Genomic DNA, 15727 nt, shown 5'->3' with positions numbered 1-15727 from the left:
GTTTACATTTTTCCATATTTAACTCAGATCTTCTGTTAGTAAAATAATTCTTTGTGAAGTCTCTTACATCCCCTTTCTAGAAAACAGTTCCTTCCTCCCCTCTAAAGAGGGCCCTACGTGGCCTTCATCTTTCTCACGAATTTTTTCCTACTTCCCCTTCACACAAATGTATTAATGTATTCATATTTAATATAGAGTGATGTGGGCCAAGTTTTAAATTTTTATACAAATAGGATTACACACACATACATACAACACACACCATACACACACGACACACTGTTCTGAAGTTTACACTTTTCTGCTCATTGAATTGTCCTGTTATTGTGATCCTGTCCCCTCCTCCCTCAGGGGAAAACAAAACAAAACAAAACAAAACATTGAGACTTACACTGATAAGGAAAACATGATTCTTCGTAATAGAGGTAGGTCCGATAGTTTCCAAAGGGATTCTGTACAGAAATGTTTGAGAATCAGGACAAAGGAGAAAATCAGTATGAGCTAATATTAAGAGCGTTTACAATATGCCAGACAGCATTTTAAGGGTTTCTTTGGTTCAGTAATTTAATACACACAGCAACTCTTTAAGACAACGTCTACAGTGACCTCCACTTTACAAAAAAGGAAACCGAAGTGAAAAGAGGTTACCTAGTTTGTAGGTAACAAGTAGGTCACGCTGCTGACCGGCCAGCCCGCCCAGGAGGCCAACCCCCTCTGACTCCCTGCTCTGAACATGCTCATATGTAGATGAGACTTATAAAGAGTTGTAATGTAGGGCCAACGTGGATGCTCTTGAATTCTACCTGTTCCCCCTCCTTGTGGCTTTCTGAGACTCCCCGCCAGGCCCCAAAGGGTGTTGACAGTGGCTCTCTTCTCTCTATTCTGAAATTTCACCAACCAGAAATTGAGCATCCTCCTCCATGCAAAACCTCTTGGTCCCCTGGCGCGAGAAAAACTAAGGTTTGTTCTTGACTTCAGCAACTGTGACCTGAGATAAGTCAAATATAATAATTTCTCCAGATCCATTCTTTTAAATAAGTCAAAATATTATCCTTTTCCATCTGAAATGATCTGGTTGTGAGGAAGAATAATTTAATGTGCTGTGACATCCTAAGTCATTAAATAGGTGGATGGAGAAGTGGTAGGCACTTATTGGCAGAAGCAGATGTGCATGAGAGTTTTTGGCTTTAATTCTTTAGCAGAGAAAAAGGGGAAGTAGACCTCTAGGCCAAGTAGGGCAACAAGGAAAACCAACTCTGGCTGGTGTCTGCTCCACCAGGGCAGACTTCTAGTGAGAAGCAGGAATAGTGTAGTTAGAGCACCTGGTTTCAAGGTCCGGGGTCTCTATCTTACTAACTAGCTAACTCCTTACTGGTCATGGGTGATTTAGCACTCCTCTGTGTTGCAGATCCATCCTTTATAAAACTGTAGGATCATAATGTATCTACCTAGTAAACTTGATGTGAAGATTAAATGAGATGATACATAAAAATGCACCTAGGAAAATTCCTGGCGCCCATGAAACATGCACTAAATGTTAGATGTGGTTGATACAATCATTATCATCATCATCGTCAGTAGTATCTAGCTGATGGAATTTGGTCTGACCTCCTAAAGTTAAAGGGGGTAAAGACAGAAACAGAAGGCTCTGGGTTTTTTGGTGAATGGATGCAACGAATCCTAGCGTACCCCTTAGTACTTATTAGCTAAAGTTTTCAAATTCTGAAAAGAATTTTATTGGTAAGAATGTTTTCTATTCTTTTGAGTATCAATTGTCTTTTAGTCATGTCTAAGAAAACTGTATTGAATGAATCCATTCATTCAACAAATATTAAATGAACACCTACCACGTGCAGGCATTTTTCTAAGCACTGGGAATACAGTGGACAAGACAGACAAAACACCTGCCCTCGAAAATCATACATTTTAATGAAAGAAACTGACAATTAAAGGAAAAACTAAACTGTGAGTATGATCAGTTGGTGATACATGCTATGCAGAGTACTGCAGATGAGCGATATTTAGACAGAGTGATCCAAGAAAGCTTCTCTGAAGTCCCAACAGTTTAATTTTGCTTTTGTTTCTCTGGCCTCAGGAGACATATTTAGTAAGAAGTGTCTATGGCCGAATGTCAAAGATGTGACTGCTTGTGTTCACCTCCAGGACTTCAATGGTTTTATGTCTCACATTTAGGTCTTTCATCCATTTTGAATTTATTTCTTGCGTATGGTGTGGATGGAGCTAGAGGGTATTACACTAAGCGCAATAAGTCAGTCAGAGAAAGACAAATACCATATGATCTCACTCACATGTACAATTTAAGAAACAAAATGATCATAGAGGGGAGAAAAGAGAGTGAGAGGCAAACCAAGAAACAGACTCTTAACTACAGAGAACAGATGGTTTACCGGGGGGGGGGCATAAGTGGGGGGATTGGTTAAATAGAGGATAGGGATGAAGGAGTGCACTTGTAATGAGGACCAGGTGTTGAATGGACGTGCTGAATTACTAAATTGTACACCTGAAAGTAATATTATACTGTATGTTAACTAACTAGAATTTAAAGAAAAATTAAAAAAAAAAAAAAGCCTCTCTGAAGAAGGTAGCATTGAATGCAATGGGTTGGCAAGAGATCCAAGCAATTATTTGAGAGAACAATCAAGTCAGAGGGAACAGCACATGCAAAGGCTCTGAGACAAGAGTGAATGTGGCTTATTTAAGGAGCAGCAAGAAGGTTAGAATGGCTATAGCAGAGTGAGCAATGGGCAGGGTTTTTAACAGCTATTGTTAGAAACATAAATAGAAATAAGGTTATGTCATGCCTTTTAGGCTTAGTATGGAGTCTGGATTTTATTCTAAGAGTGATCGCAAATCATTATAGGTTTTGAGCAGGTGGGAAAAAAAAAAAAAAGACCATGGTAAAAGCAAAGAGATCCATTGGGAGACTAGTGGGGTCCAAACGAGATGAGGATCCATGGCTGAGTGAGGGTGGGGATGAAGATGATGGTTAGTAACTAGATTCTGGATCTATTCTGAAAGTAGAGCCAACCAAAGCTATTGAAGGACTAGACGTGTTGTGTGAAGTAAGGAAAGGAATTAAGGATGAAGCCTGTGTTTGGGGCCCAATTAATTAGCTAAGTAAAGGGGCGCCTGGGTGGCTCAGGTCATGATCCCCTGGTCCTGGGATCGAGTCCTGCATCAGGTTCCCTGCTCTGCGAGGAGCCTGCTTCTCCCTCTCCTATTCCCACTGCTTGTGTTCCTTCTCTTGCTGTGTCTCTCTCAGTCAAATAAATAAATAAAATCTTTTTAAAAAAGTTCATAATCCACATTAGTGTATGGGTAAGTATGTGGCTCCGAGAAGTCCATGGAAAGGAAAACTGACACTTTTTAAAAACCAGGAATTTCCCAAATTGTGTGTGTGTGTTTTTTTTTTAAATCAAGTTTACTGGGAGTAACTTATAAGCAGTAAAATCCAACCATTTTAGGTATACAACTTTATGGGTTTTTATACAATCACGTAACTACGGCCACAATCCCAACTGATTTTAAAGTGTTAAGGGGTTAATCAGTTTGCTAAAGGGTAAACAAAAATTGGTGGAGAAAAAATTCAAATCTAGATCTTTCTGAATTCAGAGCCTGAAATTCTAGCTGCATGGTACTGTGCTGTCCAATATGGTAGCCACTAGCCATATTTGGCTATCTGAGAACTTGAAATGTGGCTACTCCAAATTGATCTGTGAGTAAATGTAAAATATATGCAGGATTTTGAAGACATTCTGAAAATGTATAATATCTTGGTAATTTATTATAATGATTATATATCAAAACAATATTTTGGATATACTGGGTTAAATAAACTATGACATTAAAATGAATTTCACCTCTTTTTTCTTACTTTTTAAAATGTGGATCCTAGGGGCACCTGGGTGGCTCAGTCGTTAAACATCTGCCTTCAGCTTAGCTCATGATCCCAGGCTCCTGGGATGGAGCCCTGCATCCCTCTCCCTGCTCAGAGGGAAGCCTCCTTCTCCCTCCTCTACTCCTCCTGCTTGTATTCCCTCTCTAAAAGTTTCTCTGTCAAATAAATAAAATATTAAAAAAAAAAGTGTCTCCTAGAAAATTAAAAATTACATATGCGGCTCATGCACTGCTTTAATAAATAGAGACTGTCCATAGAATTTATTTCTTAGTGTTATGGTCAAGAGTTTTCCCTTTATTTTTCTATCCAGGGGTAGAACATATCACTGGGATATGTTGTTTTATCCAGAGTTGGTTTATTTCCAGAGCCAACAGATAGAAACGGCATTCTTCCTCTGGCCTCCAGCTATTTGCAGTCATATTCTTGTGCTCCCACACAATGTTACTGCTTTCACTTTAAGCAGATGCATTTTATTCAAAATACTAGCTACTCAATGATTTGTTAAAGGCATATGCCAGAAGGTTTTTCTTTTTTAAAGTAAAGCAGTGAGGGGCACCTGGGTGGCTCAGGGGGTTAAAGCCTCTGCCTTCAGCTCAGGTCATGTTCTCAGGGTCCTGGGATTGAGCCCCACAGCGGGCTCTCTGCCGGCAGGGAGCCTGCTTCCTCCTCTATCTCTGCCTGCCCCTCTGCCTACTTGTGATCTCTGTCTCCGTCAAATAAATAAATAAAATCTTTAAAAAAATAAAATAAAATAAAATAAAGCAGTGAAATACAATACTCATGGGAAGTCAATCCTGACTCCAGTATTCAACCTGCTGCATTTCCTTGCACGGCGAGCCAGCACCTCTCTGATGCTTGTATTGTGTCAGCCACATCCCACAAGGATCCTGAAATGCAGGTAATACCTCCTAAAATACCTCAACAGGCTTCAAAGATCTTCTAAATATTTTTTAAATTCTAAAGAATTAGAATTGTCTAAAATAATATGTTCCTTCCTGAAACCTGCTTCATTTTAGTTCTAAACATTCCTTTAGTCCTTGGTATTAATTTATTGATTCTGAAAAAGAAAGAAGTCTTCATAAGAGTGTGCTTTTTTACTCCTATTATAGTGTTACGTGTCTCTGTGTGTTTACCTGTCAGTGTCCACTACCTCAAAGTAGCATGGCAATTTGGCATTCATCTACTACCATTTTATTTCTGTGGTTCAGTAGCTATCAATCCTCTTTTGGTATTGGAATCAACTGGGAAAATTTTGAAAACCACAAATGCTCGAACTTTGTCCCTAGAAATTCTGATTTAGTGACTCTGAAGTCTACCTCAGCCAGCTGAGAAAATTTGATACATCACTGAAGTTGAGAACTGTTTGTGAGGACAGCCAAAGTAGTGTCTTAGGCTCCATAAAGCTTATTTTTAAAAAAAGGAATTAGTTTGCACCCAGCTCTCTCTTCTGTCCTCTCTGCCTGCAAGGATACAAGGACCTCTCCTCAAACCTTCTTACCAAAATCTCATTGGCTCAGACCCCTTCCCTCCACCAAACTCCTATTAGGGTTACTGCAGGCATCATTCATTAGGCTGATGTCTACATACATTGTGTGTCTGTCGGCATGGGTGTGTCCCAACCGGTTTATGATTCTTTTTTTATTTTTTTATTTTTTACTTTAATTTTTTACTTTTTTAAAGATTTTATTCATTCACTTGACAGAGAGAGACACAGTGAGAGAGGGAACACAAGCAGGGAAAGTGGGAGAGGGAGAAGCAGGCTTTCTGCGGGGCAGGGAGCCCTATGTGGAGCTCGATCCCAGGACCCTGGGATCATGACCTGAGCCAAAGGCAGATGCTTAACGACTGAGCCACCCAGGCGCCCCTGGTTTATGATTCTTGAAGGAGAGGGGTAACGTCTTTACGTTCACCATGCACCATTCCAGCCAAGTGCACTTCACACAAGAGGTACTTTGTAAAAAAGGATGTTCCAAAAGTACACAAGATGATCCCCAATTGACAATGGTTCAACTTGTGATTTTTCAACTGCATGATGGTGTGATTCAGTAGAAACCATATTTTGACTTTTGACTTTTGATCTTTTCCCACTAGCGGTATTTGGTAAGATGGTCTCTCATGACCCCGGGCAGCAGCAAGCTAAAGTTCCCAGTAAGCCATGTGATCACAAGAGTAGACAACCAATATACTTAAAACCATTCTTTACCTATACAGCCATTCTATTTTTTACTGTGAGTATAGTTTTTGATAAATTACATAATCTATTTAACACCTTATTATAAAATAGGCTATGTATTAGATGATTTGGCCCAACTGTGGACTAATGTAAGTGTTCTGAGCCTATTTAAAGCAGGCTAAGCTATTATGTTCAGTAGGTTACATGTATTAAATGCATTTTTGATTTAACATTATTTTCAACTTAGGATGGGTTTATTGGGACAGAATCCCATTGTAAATCAAGGAAAATCTCTATGTAATTTGGATAATCAAAAGACATTTATAAGTACAGAAATAAAACAGTTTATATTACTCATAATGAGATCATTAGCTTATAGTAGTAACACATTTTTAACGTGGTAAACATAATTTAAGAAATTTATAGGTTTCAAAGTGTTCCTTAGAAAACAGTCCAAGGCAAAAACAGTCTTGGGAATTGCAACAACACGGGGAATGTCATCTAGCCTTTATGGGAATCTGTATTAGTTAGCTTAGGCTCCCTATGAAATATCACAGACTGGGAGGCTTAAACAACATATATTTATTTTCTCACAGTTCTGGAGGCTGGCAAGTCAAGGTCAAGGCACTGGCTGATTTGGTTCCTGCTGAGAACTCTCTTCCTGGCTTGTAGATGGCTACCTTCTCACTGCATCTTCCCATGGCTGGGGAGAGAAAAGAGGGTAGAGAGCTCTCTGGTGTCTCTTCTTACCAGGATGCTAATCCTACAGGATCAGATCTTCACCATTATGACCTTATTTAACCTTACTTACCTCCTTATAGGCCCAATATCCAAGTATAGTAACATTGAGGATTAGGGTTTCAATAGATGAATTTGAGGGATGGGGGTGGGTCACACAATTCAGAATCTTTCCACATAGAAGAATCTTTCCACAGTATCTTTGTCTGGTGATCAGCCAGCCATTACACCAATGATTCTAGTGGTGAGAAATCAGTACCTGGCAACATGTCACTGTGGAAAAGCTCTAATGGTTAGAAAGCACATGTCATATGAAGTCACATTTGTATCCCCAAAACTTCAGTCTTTGATTCATGATGTGTTCTTAGGAACATCCCAAAACACTTCAAATCTCTCCTCTCATAAAACTCCTTTAACTAAAAATAAGTGTAGCAGCTACGGATCTCAATCCACAAATTCAAGTTTGCAAGAAATATAATCTCCTAATTTTACCCAAGGGAGGACTTCAAAATCACATTCAAGATTTTCTCTTGACTCACTCATTCCTTCACCTCAAACTACTAGGATCCAGCTCCTGAAAAGCAGTCATGAAGGAAATGATACCTTATAAACTTTTCTTTTTCTTTCTTCTTTTTTTTTTAAAGATTTTATTTATTTATTTGACAGAGAGAGAGATCACAAGTAGGCAGAGAAAGAGGGGGAAGCAGGCTCCCTGCTGAGCAGAGAGCCCGATGCGGGGCTCCATCTCAGGACCCTGAGATCATGACCTGAGCCGAAGGCAGAGGCTTAACCCACTGAGCCACCCAGGCGCCCCTAAACTTTTCTATCAAAAAAATTTCCCCCCATCTCAGAATGTTTACTAATTACATAAGATTTCCTGAAATGTCATGTGTTTGATATATCTATTACAGCATTAAATTAAAATACATACAGCTGAAGTGTTATTGGGACGTTATATATTACAAGTTTTATTGTAACTATTTTACACTTAACCCAGCTGAGTTTTCTGATCATAGCAGTGTCAAACTATTATTTCAGAAGAATAAATCTACCATCCATGTTGATGGGCAGGTTAAAAAATTATTCTTTTTTCTTTTATGAGACCTCCTCATCCAGGCCTTTTTCCTGGCCCACACAATAGAACTCTGTATTATTGATATTCTGGTGGGATAAAATTTTAAAATAATTTTTGATCCACCCTATAGGCCAGGCCTTCTTAAATATTCTTCAGTGAAATACCAGTAAGAGAAGAGGACAGAGAGTGCACTATGTAGCTGGAAGTAGCCCCTAAACTAAAATTTTGTTTGATGATTACGATTAAATCTTAATGAAATTATTCACCTGGGGCGCCTGGATGGCTCAGTGGGTTGAGGCCTCTGCCTTCGGCTCAGGTCATGGTCCCAGGGTCCTGGGATCAAGCCCCACATTGGGCTCTCTGCTTGGCAGGAAGCCTGCTTCCTCCTCTCTCTCTGCCTGCCTCTCTGCCTACTTGTGATCTCTCTCTGTCAAATAAATAAATAAAATCTTTAAAAAAAAACTTAAAAAGAAATTATTCACCTCATTTCATTACATACCATTGCTTTAAATATTAAAAAAATGTTTCACTTCCCTGAATCTTTGAGTAAAATGATGCCATAGGAAAATACATTTACTTTATGGTTTTGAATAAACTGGTGTTATACCTAAGAATAATCTTTAACTCCAGGCTGGGAAGAAGTGGAGGCTTGGAAGAAAGGAAGAAAAAGTAGACCCTATGTGAGAGCCCTGAATGACAAAAAAAGTTTCAGTTTGGAAACCAGGGGTTTGTTTGCTTTGCTCATAATGTGCCTTAATGCTTATTTCCTTAGACTCTGTTCCCCTGTATTGTTTGCAAACGCGACTTAGTTCTATGGGACCATTAGAGCCTGAAGGTGCAATCCCTTCCAACTTAACACTCTCTTCCAGATAGTCCAAATGTCCTGCTTGTCCAGCTAATATTAATTGAGCACTTATTATGCACCTGGTTTCCTTTTAAACTCTTTTTACATTTGTCAAGTCTTTAAATCTTCCCCAAAAAACTATGATGAGGGTATTATTATTATGCCCAACATGCAGAAGAGAAAACTGAGATACAACTAGTCCAAGGTCACCCAGCTAGCGGATAACTGGCAGAGGATATTCCAAACTAGGCATTCTTAATGGCTACGATATAGTGCTTTATTTAAATGACTCCACATTTTAAACTATGGCCTTAAAGGAATAACAAATGCGTAAAATTAAAACACATAAAGCCTTGATAATGTTGGATGTGTTTTCAAGGTAGACTTTTTATTAATATTGAATATTGAAAAGTGCATAAATCATGTTCGGAGGTAACTATCACCGACGTAGAGAAACAGAATATAACCAGAGCTCGCTGTTCCCTCTTACGCTCTTAAGTTTCAAAGTCCAAAATAAGTATTCCCTTATTGTTTAAAAGCTGAACTCCGTAATCTATTTAAAACCCTAATTAAATTCATTTCCATAGTAATATACTCTTTCTAGAGTAGTGATCCTCAAAATGTGGTCCCCAGACAAGCAGCCGCTCTAGCATCATCTGGGAACTTGTTAGACTTGCAAATTCAAGGAACTCTAGCCAGACCTACGGAACAGAAACTCTGGGAGTGGAGCCCAGCAATTATGTTTCAACAACCCCCGAGCGGACTGTGACGCGCGCTAAGGTTGGCGAGGAATGGATGTACGTCCGCTGGGATGGTTTTGGTTGGGGATCGCATACTGTCTCACGCGAATACTAGCGTATGAAGAGTTACCCTTAAATAACGGTGACAAGTTCTAATAACCTACCTCTTTGAAGTACACCGCGGGTAAGATGCTTTTCTATTTTAACTAACCGCGTTTCCGTTCCCGTCCATACTGCGTCTTATCAGGACTAGAAAGCAGGTCGCTCACTTCCTAATCTCACCGGTAGCCCGGGCTATAGTAGTCCAGTCGACCCGCAAAGCCCTGCCCCGGCGCCGCGACGAATTCAACATCCAGAGGCGGGAGCAGGCCTCGGCCAATCAAAAGCAGCGCTCGCCCATCCTGGCAGTGTGATTGGTGGTTTCCCACCGGCGTACGCGACCCATGGGGGCACGCCCAGGGTCTTTCAGCACCAGCCAATCCTCGCTCGGCGCCTGGAGGGGCGGATCCGTTCGAGTGATTTAACATGGCGGAAAGTGCCACCGTAGAGGCTCGGAGTCCGCGGGGTTGTGCGGATGGGGAGGACGCGGACCCCCCAGAAGAGGGCATGGCAGAAACGCCGAGAGATGATCAGGAGCAATTTGAGTGCCAGGAATTGCTCGAGTGGCAAGTGCAGGTGGGGGCCCCCAGGGAAGAAGAGGCCTCGGGCCCGGTGGCGGAGGCCGAGGCGATAGCTGCCGGCTGGATGCTCGATTTCCTCTGCCTCTCTCTTTGCCGGGCCTTCCGCGACGGTCGCTCCGAGGACTTCCGCCGGACCCGCGACAGTGCAGAAGGTGAGTGCTGGGCAGGCCCGGCGGGGGGCTGCGCTGGGGCCGGGGCGACGACGCGCAGCGGGGCGGGAACAGCGGCGGGCGGTCGAGGCCTGGTTTGCTGCGCGGTACACCTAGTCGGGTCGGTGACGACGGGGGCTGCTGCGGCGGTCGACGGGAGAGACCGAGGCTCTGAGGAGAACGTCGGTTCGAATCTCGCGTTGGCCTGTTTTAAGCTTCTCAGTTTTTCTCAGATTTTTGTTTTTTCTCTTCAGTAAAAAGGATAAGACCCCCCCTTGTAGAACTGATACAGGATTCGGTGAGTGAAAATGTATAAAACTGCCCAGTGTCCCAAGTCCCTTTTTCTTCTTTGGCGCTTGTATTTGTTGTTTCTTTCGACTCAGGTATTCCTGTGATGGCGTTGATGAAGCGGTCACAATGGCCTCCAAGTGACCCAAGCACCCGGGGTTTTCTGTTATTTTGTGAGCTTTTCCAATCCCATTTGGCCTGCTTGCACATTATAGGCTGCAGGAAAAAAATAACTGTCAGTGAAATGTACTCCTTAGACAACCCAGCCTTTGACCGACAAAGACACAGACTCAGAAGACTAGCCTGGCTTTTTTAGTGGTAACAGAAAGGTGCTCTGCTATTTAATATAAAATTAAATACTTCGTAAAACTATATTGACACATTTCATCTTCATGGTAATCCCATTGCTTAGGCAAGTAATTTTAGTTTATAGAGGAGTGGGCTAATTAAGCAACCTCCAGTATTGGTAGATTCAAGGGAATGTTCCACACTTGTGCCTTATCTTCCAATTCAAGAACCCTTCCTCCAGCTCTGTCGGATAACACTGAAGCCATGGTTAGTTAACATGAATGAGAAAGTTAAGTCGTAAATTAGTGTATTACAGTGATTTATTTTAAAAGTCCACTTTGGGGAAGAGGGTACAGTTATCTACTTGTCAATGAATTTGGGTTGGAAACGTCAGTATGACTTCCGGTTTGACTTAATTACCTTAATTAATACCTTAATACAGGTATAGATGGTGTTCAGAAACAAAGTTCAGCCAAGTAAATTTGCAGATGTAATTGCAGAGCTAATAAGCAATTTCATGAATTGGGCAGACAATATCCCACCTAGCGAGTAGGCAGGGAGCTTGGTGTTGTACAAAATGGAAGATTTTTATAGATGGAAGGTGGAGCAAGAATGTTATTAGCAAAAGAAAAGAATTGTTCTAGGCTAGATAGTTTTCCTTAGGAGGAAGAGCAGGGGGTCATATGCAGATTACCTCATCTTCCTTTGGGGCTGGAGAGGACCCATTTGGCAGACTCTGGCTCCAGTCACAAAATTCCTTCCCAACAGGTTAAGACTGTATTTCTGGGGGACATTGAAAGTGCAATTAGATTTGGTGTTAAGCCCCAGTTTGGGCCAGTGGTTCTCTTACAGAAGTATATATGGGTATTTCTATACATCTCTAGATACAGGTTAATATATACGCATATATTTCCTCCTTCTGTTAGATGAAAGCGCACAGAAGCAATATAACCCTAAGTAGCAACCTATCACTCAAGCCTTGGTTTCTAATATTAGTCCTTAAGAAAGACAACCAGAGCTCTTTGGAGAAATGGCCTGATTCTGGGACTGGGACAGGAAGTGTACAAGATGAACCTGGAGCATCTTGTACCAGAAAATAAGGAAATGCAAAAATCATCCAAACAAAAAAACCCCACAGCGGTGACATTACAAAGGGACAGGAACCAACTGCAAGAGCTGCCAATGGCCAGAGCAACTCAAGTAAGAAAATAGTTTGGATTAGAACCCAAAGGTCAAATAATTATCTGTGAGCCCATAATGATGGAAGTAAATAGTGGGAAAAGTAATTAAGTGGGAGAAGAAACAAATCTCATACAGAAGAATTCAGGTAATTTATGTAGTAGCTACTGTGTTCTCAAGGAAGTGAAGTATAACACCCCATTCCTTAAATGCGTGCTGTGCATAGGGACTTTATTTTGAAGACTACAGTATGGAATTGGAGGGAGGATTAATTTCACAGTAGAGAAACCTAACAAACACTACTTAACCCCTAGGCAGCAAGGTCAACAGGAACAGTGCCAGTTGGTGGTGTGTACACTTTATATGACGTATTGAAGATAGAACTTCTTTGATCTTCTCCCAAAGCCCCTTCACTCATTCAGATTGTAAGGAAAACATCAAACTGCAATATAAAATGCCTCAAAACTGCCAAGGTCCTCAAAACCATGGGAGTCTGAGAAACTTTCATAGCCAAGTGAAGCCTAAAGACACATGATAACTGAATGTAATGCCCTGGGTGGGATCTACAGCAGCAGAAGGACATGAAGTAAAAACTAGGAAAATCTGAATAACGCATGGACTCTAGTTAATAATGTATATATTCTGTGCTAATACAAGATGTTACTAACGGGAAACTGGGTGGAGGAAGTATAGGACTTAATCTTCACAATACTGTAAGTTAAAAGCCTTTCTAAAAAATGCAGACTCCTTTTGAGTTTCTAGAACAAGACCCAAAGAATAATCTAGGCCACCTCTATTATTTTGAAGTTAAGGGCACAGAAACCCAGAGAAAGTAAACTATTTTCAAAGTTGCGCTGCTAATCAGTGACATATAAATTTGAACATAGTGTTATCTCTCTCCATTTTTGACCAAAAGGACTCCTTTTATCTTTTATAGGATTTCATTTATTACAATTTTCAGTGTTATAAAAATACACAACTCTTGATGCTTTCTCAAAAATTCTTAGCACTTTCATTCTGACTCAAAATTGTTCTCACACCTCACTTAATTCAGATAATACTTTTTCCAGACTGTTATTTCTAACCTGTCTCTTTCCATGGGAAGCAGTGTAAGATAGTGGGTAAGAGCATGGGCTTCAGAATAAATTGTCTGAATTTGATTCCTGACTCTTCTACTTTCTAGTTGTAAGACCTGAATCAAGTTACTTACCTTTTGGTACCTCAATTTCTTCATCTTTAGAATGGTGATAATAGTATCTACCTCACAGAGCTGTTGATCGGTATTAAAGTAAGATTTCTCAGCCTCAGCACTGTTGACATGTTGCACCACATAATCCTTTGTTCTGTGTATGCATGAGAGTAGAGGGGGGCGAAGGTGGGGCTTCTGTATGTAGTAGGATGTTTAGCATCCCTCTAACCTCAACTGCTAGATGCTAGGAGCATCCCCCTTACATTCATGATAATCAGAATTGTCTCAGACACTGCCAGAACTCCTCTAGGGGTCAAAAGAACCTAGTTGAAAACCACTGGTGTAAAGTGCTTAGACTGGTACCTGGTCTTAGAAGTGCTTAAATATGGTTGCTGTTGTAGCTAGTCATTAGATCTCCCTTATGTATCTTTCTGTCAGCAGTATTTGGTTATAAGTGAGGAAAAAGCAGATAGCAAGGTTCAACCAGGTTTTCATTGTTTTTGCTTTATTTATTGTCTAACAGGTACAAATAACAGAAGGACTGTGGTGTGTAAGATAATTTGTAGTTTTTGCATAACGGACTAAAGGGAAGTGAAGGGAAGTAAAGATAGAGGTCTGACTTTCTTCTCTAGAATAGAGTATATTCTTGTGTTTTGCTTTTGTACCATACTTTTAACCTTTGTGGCATTAAAATTTTAATAACTTGCATAAATTTGGGCTTGTGTCTTCTCAAACTAAAACCTTCCTGAGGATCAGGGACTATCTTATCAGTCCCTAACATTGGCTAGCAGTAGATGTTTACTAAATATTGAATGAATTGTTTAAATTTTATATAACTTTTGTGCTCTCTCTGAATCCTGTTTAATTATATTGTGGCTGTATTTGGTCCAGATAATCTCTAGGATAGCACAAGAGTATGCTATTTTAGAATTGAAATAAATACAATAAATGTATTTGTCTCTTACCTCCTTAGTAACTGCAGGACTGCTTTTTGATTTTGCTAGCTGATTTAATCTTTATATACAACAGCCAAGCCCTGGGTGAAGTATTAACAGTGGCATCTTCAGGTTTTACTTTATAAACATTATTTCCTCAGAGAAGCTTTCCTATCTTATCCCTCCAGCTAGCTACTGAAACACACTCTAAGGTTTGTTATATTGCACCCACAGCATTCTGTACTTGTCTTTTTCAGTTTTCCCCATGTTTTTACTTTAATTACTCAATCATTTGTCTTTCATTTCTACATAGTAATAAACTCATTGAGGCCCAGGATTATGGCTTATGCACCATGATACTCATTGCCTAACATAATATCTGGGTGGCCATTCAAGTAGTTGGGAGATTAATATTAATAAATTTGTTTCTATACATCTGCAATCTTATTTCTTTGGAGTTAGGGTTGTGGAGAAACAGAGGTTTTAATGGAAAAATAAACTTTTAATTGCTGAGATTGTATCCTGGAAGTTTTAAACCAATAGCAGAAGGGGAATAGAGGTAGTTGGTAAGCTGGGGCCTAAAGTTGCTACCTCTTTCCATGTCTGCGCCCCGTGACTTCCTGTCTCAAACCTAATTACAATAGGGAAGGGAACTATTCTCTTTATTTTGCTGGGTGATGATCTAGACTGGAGATGGAGAAGGGGGTGACCACAAGTTTCCAAGAATGAGGGACATAAGTCCATTCTTGTACTGTCTCTGTCTGAGGTACAATCCCTAAGACCCCTATCAAAGTGTGAAAGGTAGCTATATGGACTCATTTTGCTTCCAGACATTTTCCAGAGCTTTTCTATCTAGCAGTCACCAGTGGACAAAGAAAAAACCAAGGCACCCCCATGACAGCCCCTTCGAATTTCCAGAGTAAGTGTTAGAGCTGAGCGGCAGCTTTTGAACATTCCTCTTAGATGAGCTGCATTATGATTTTTTTTTTTTTGCCCTGAGGAACTGCACTCAAGGTGGTTTTAGCCTGGGAATTAGAACATGGAGCACCTTATTCTGCTACCACAGACTCTTCTACCAGCCAGCATGGCAGGTCTGACCTGCTCACTGTCAGCTTCTCCGCTTGCCTAGGAGCCTCTGCTTAGCAGAGCATTATAGCAGAGTGTTAAGGCGAAAGTGCAGAGCAACCGCCAGAGGTGGGCTGCCCTGAGGGAGGTCATGCGTCCCTGGGCCCATAGGCCTGGGGGGCTCAGTGTCGCACCTGTCGGGACTGCAGGACCAGCTTGACCAGCTTCACTGGCCTCCTGCCTCCCTCTGGTGCCATGCTGTAACCCTCCTGGAGCTTCCGCATCAGGGCTGCCGAATGCTGGAGTTGCCTGTTGGGGCAGAGGCTTTATTGCAACATCCCCACGGTGAGAAAGACCAACACACTGTTTGTTGGATTCGGTTGTGAGCTCACTTCTTCTGACCCGCACAGCCCCTGGAAGAGACTTCAGGGCCTAGGGTCTAGTACCCTGTCGCCACCGGGCCAT

General features: G+C 41.0%; 1 protein-coding gene across 2 annotated transcripts in view; it reads left to right on the top strand.

The window, feature by feature from the left end:
- Positions 1–9980: 9980 nt before the first annotated feature.
- Positions 9981–15727, top strand: part of TERF1 (telomeric repeat binding factor 1) — a 33439-nt gene continuing 27692 nt past the window's right edge. For both annotated transcript variants that reach the window (XM_080800855.1, XM_080800854.1), the window contains exon 1: positions 9981–10321. In XM_080800855.1, the coding sequence (XP_080656981.1) occupies positions 10015–10321 (307 nt within the window). In that variant the 5' untranslated portion in view covers positions 9981–10014. The remainder of the gene's footprint in view (positions 10322–15727) is intronic.

This window comes from Martes martes, assembly GCF_963455335.1.
Source record: "Martes martes genome assembly, chromosome: 4".
Taxonomy (NCBI): domain Eukaryota; kingdom Metazoa; phylum Chordata; class Mammalia; order Carnivora; family Mustelidae; genus Martes; species Martes martes.
This window is presented reverse-complemented; position numbering and strand designations above follow the sequence as displayed.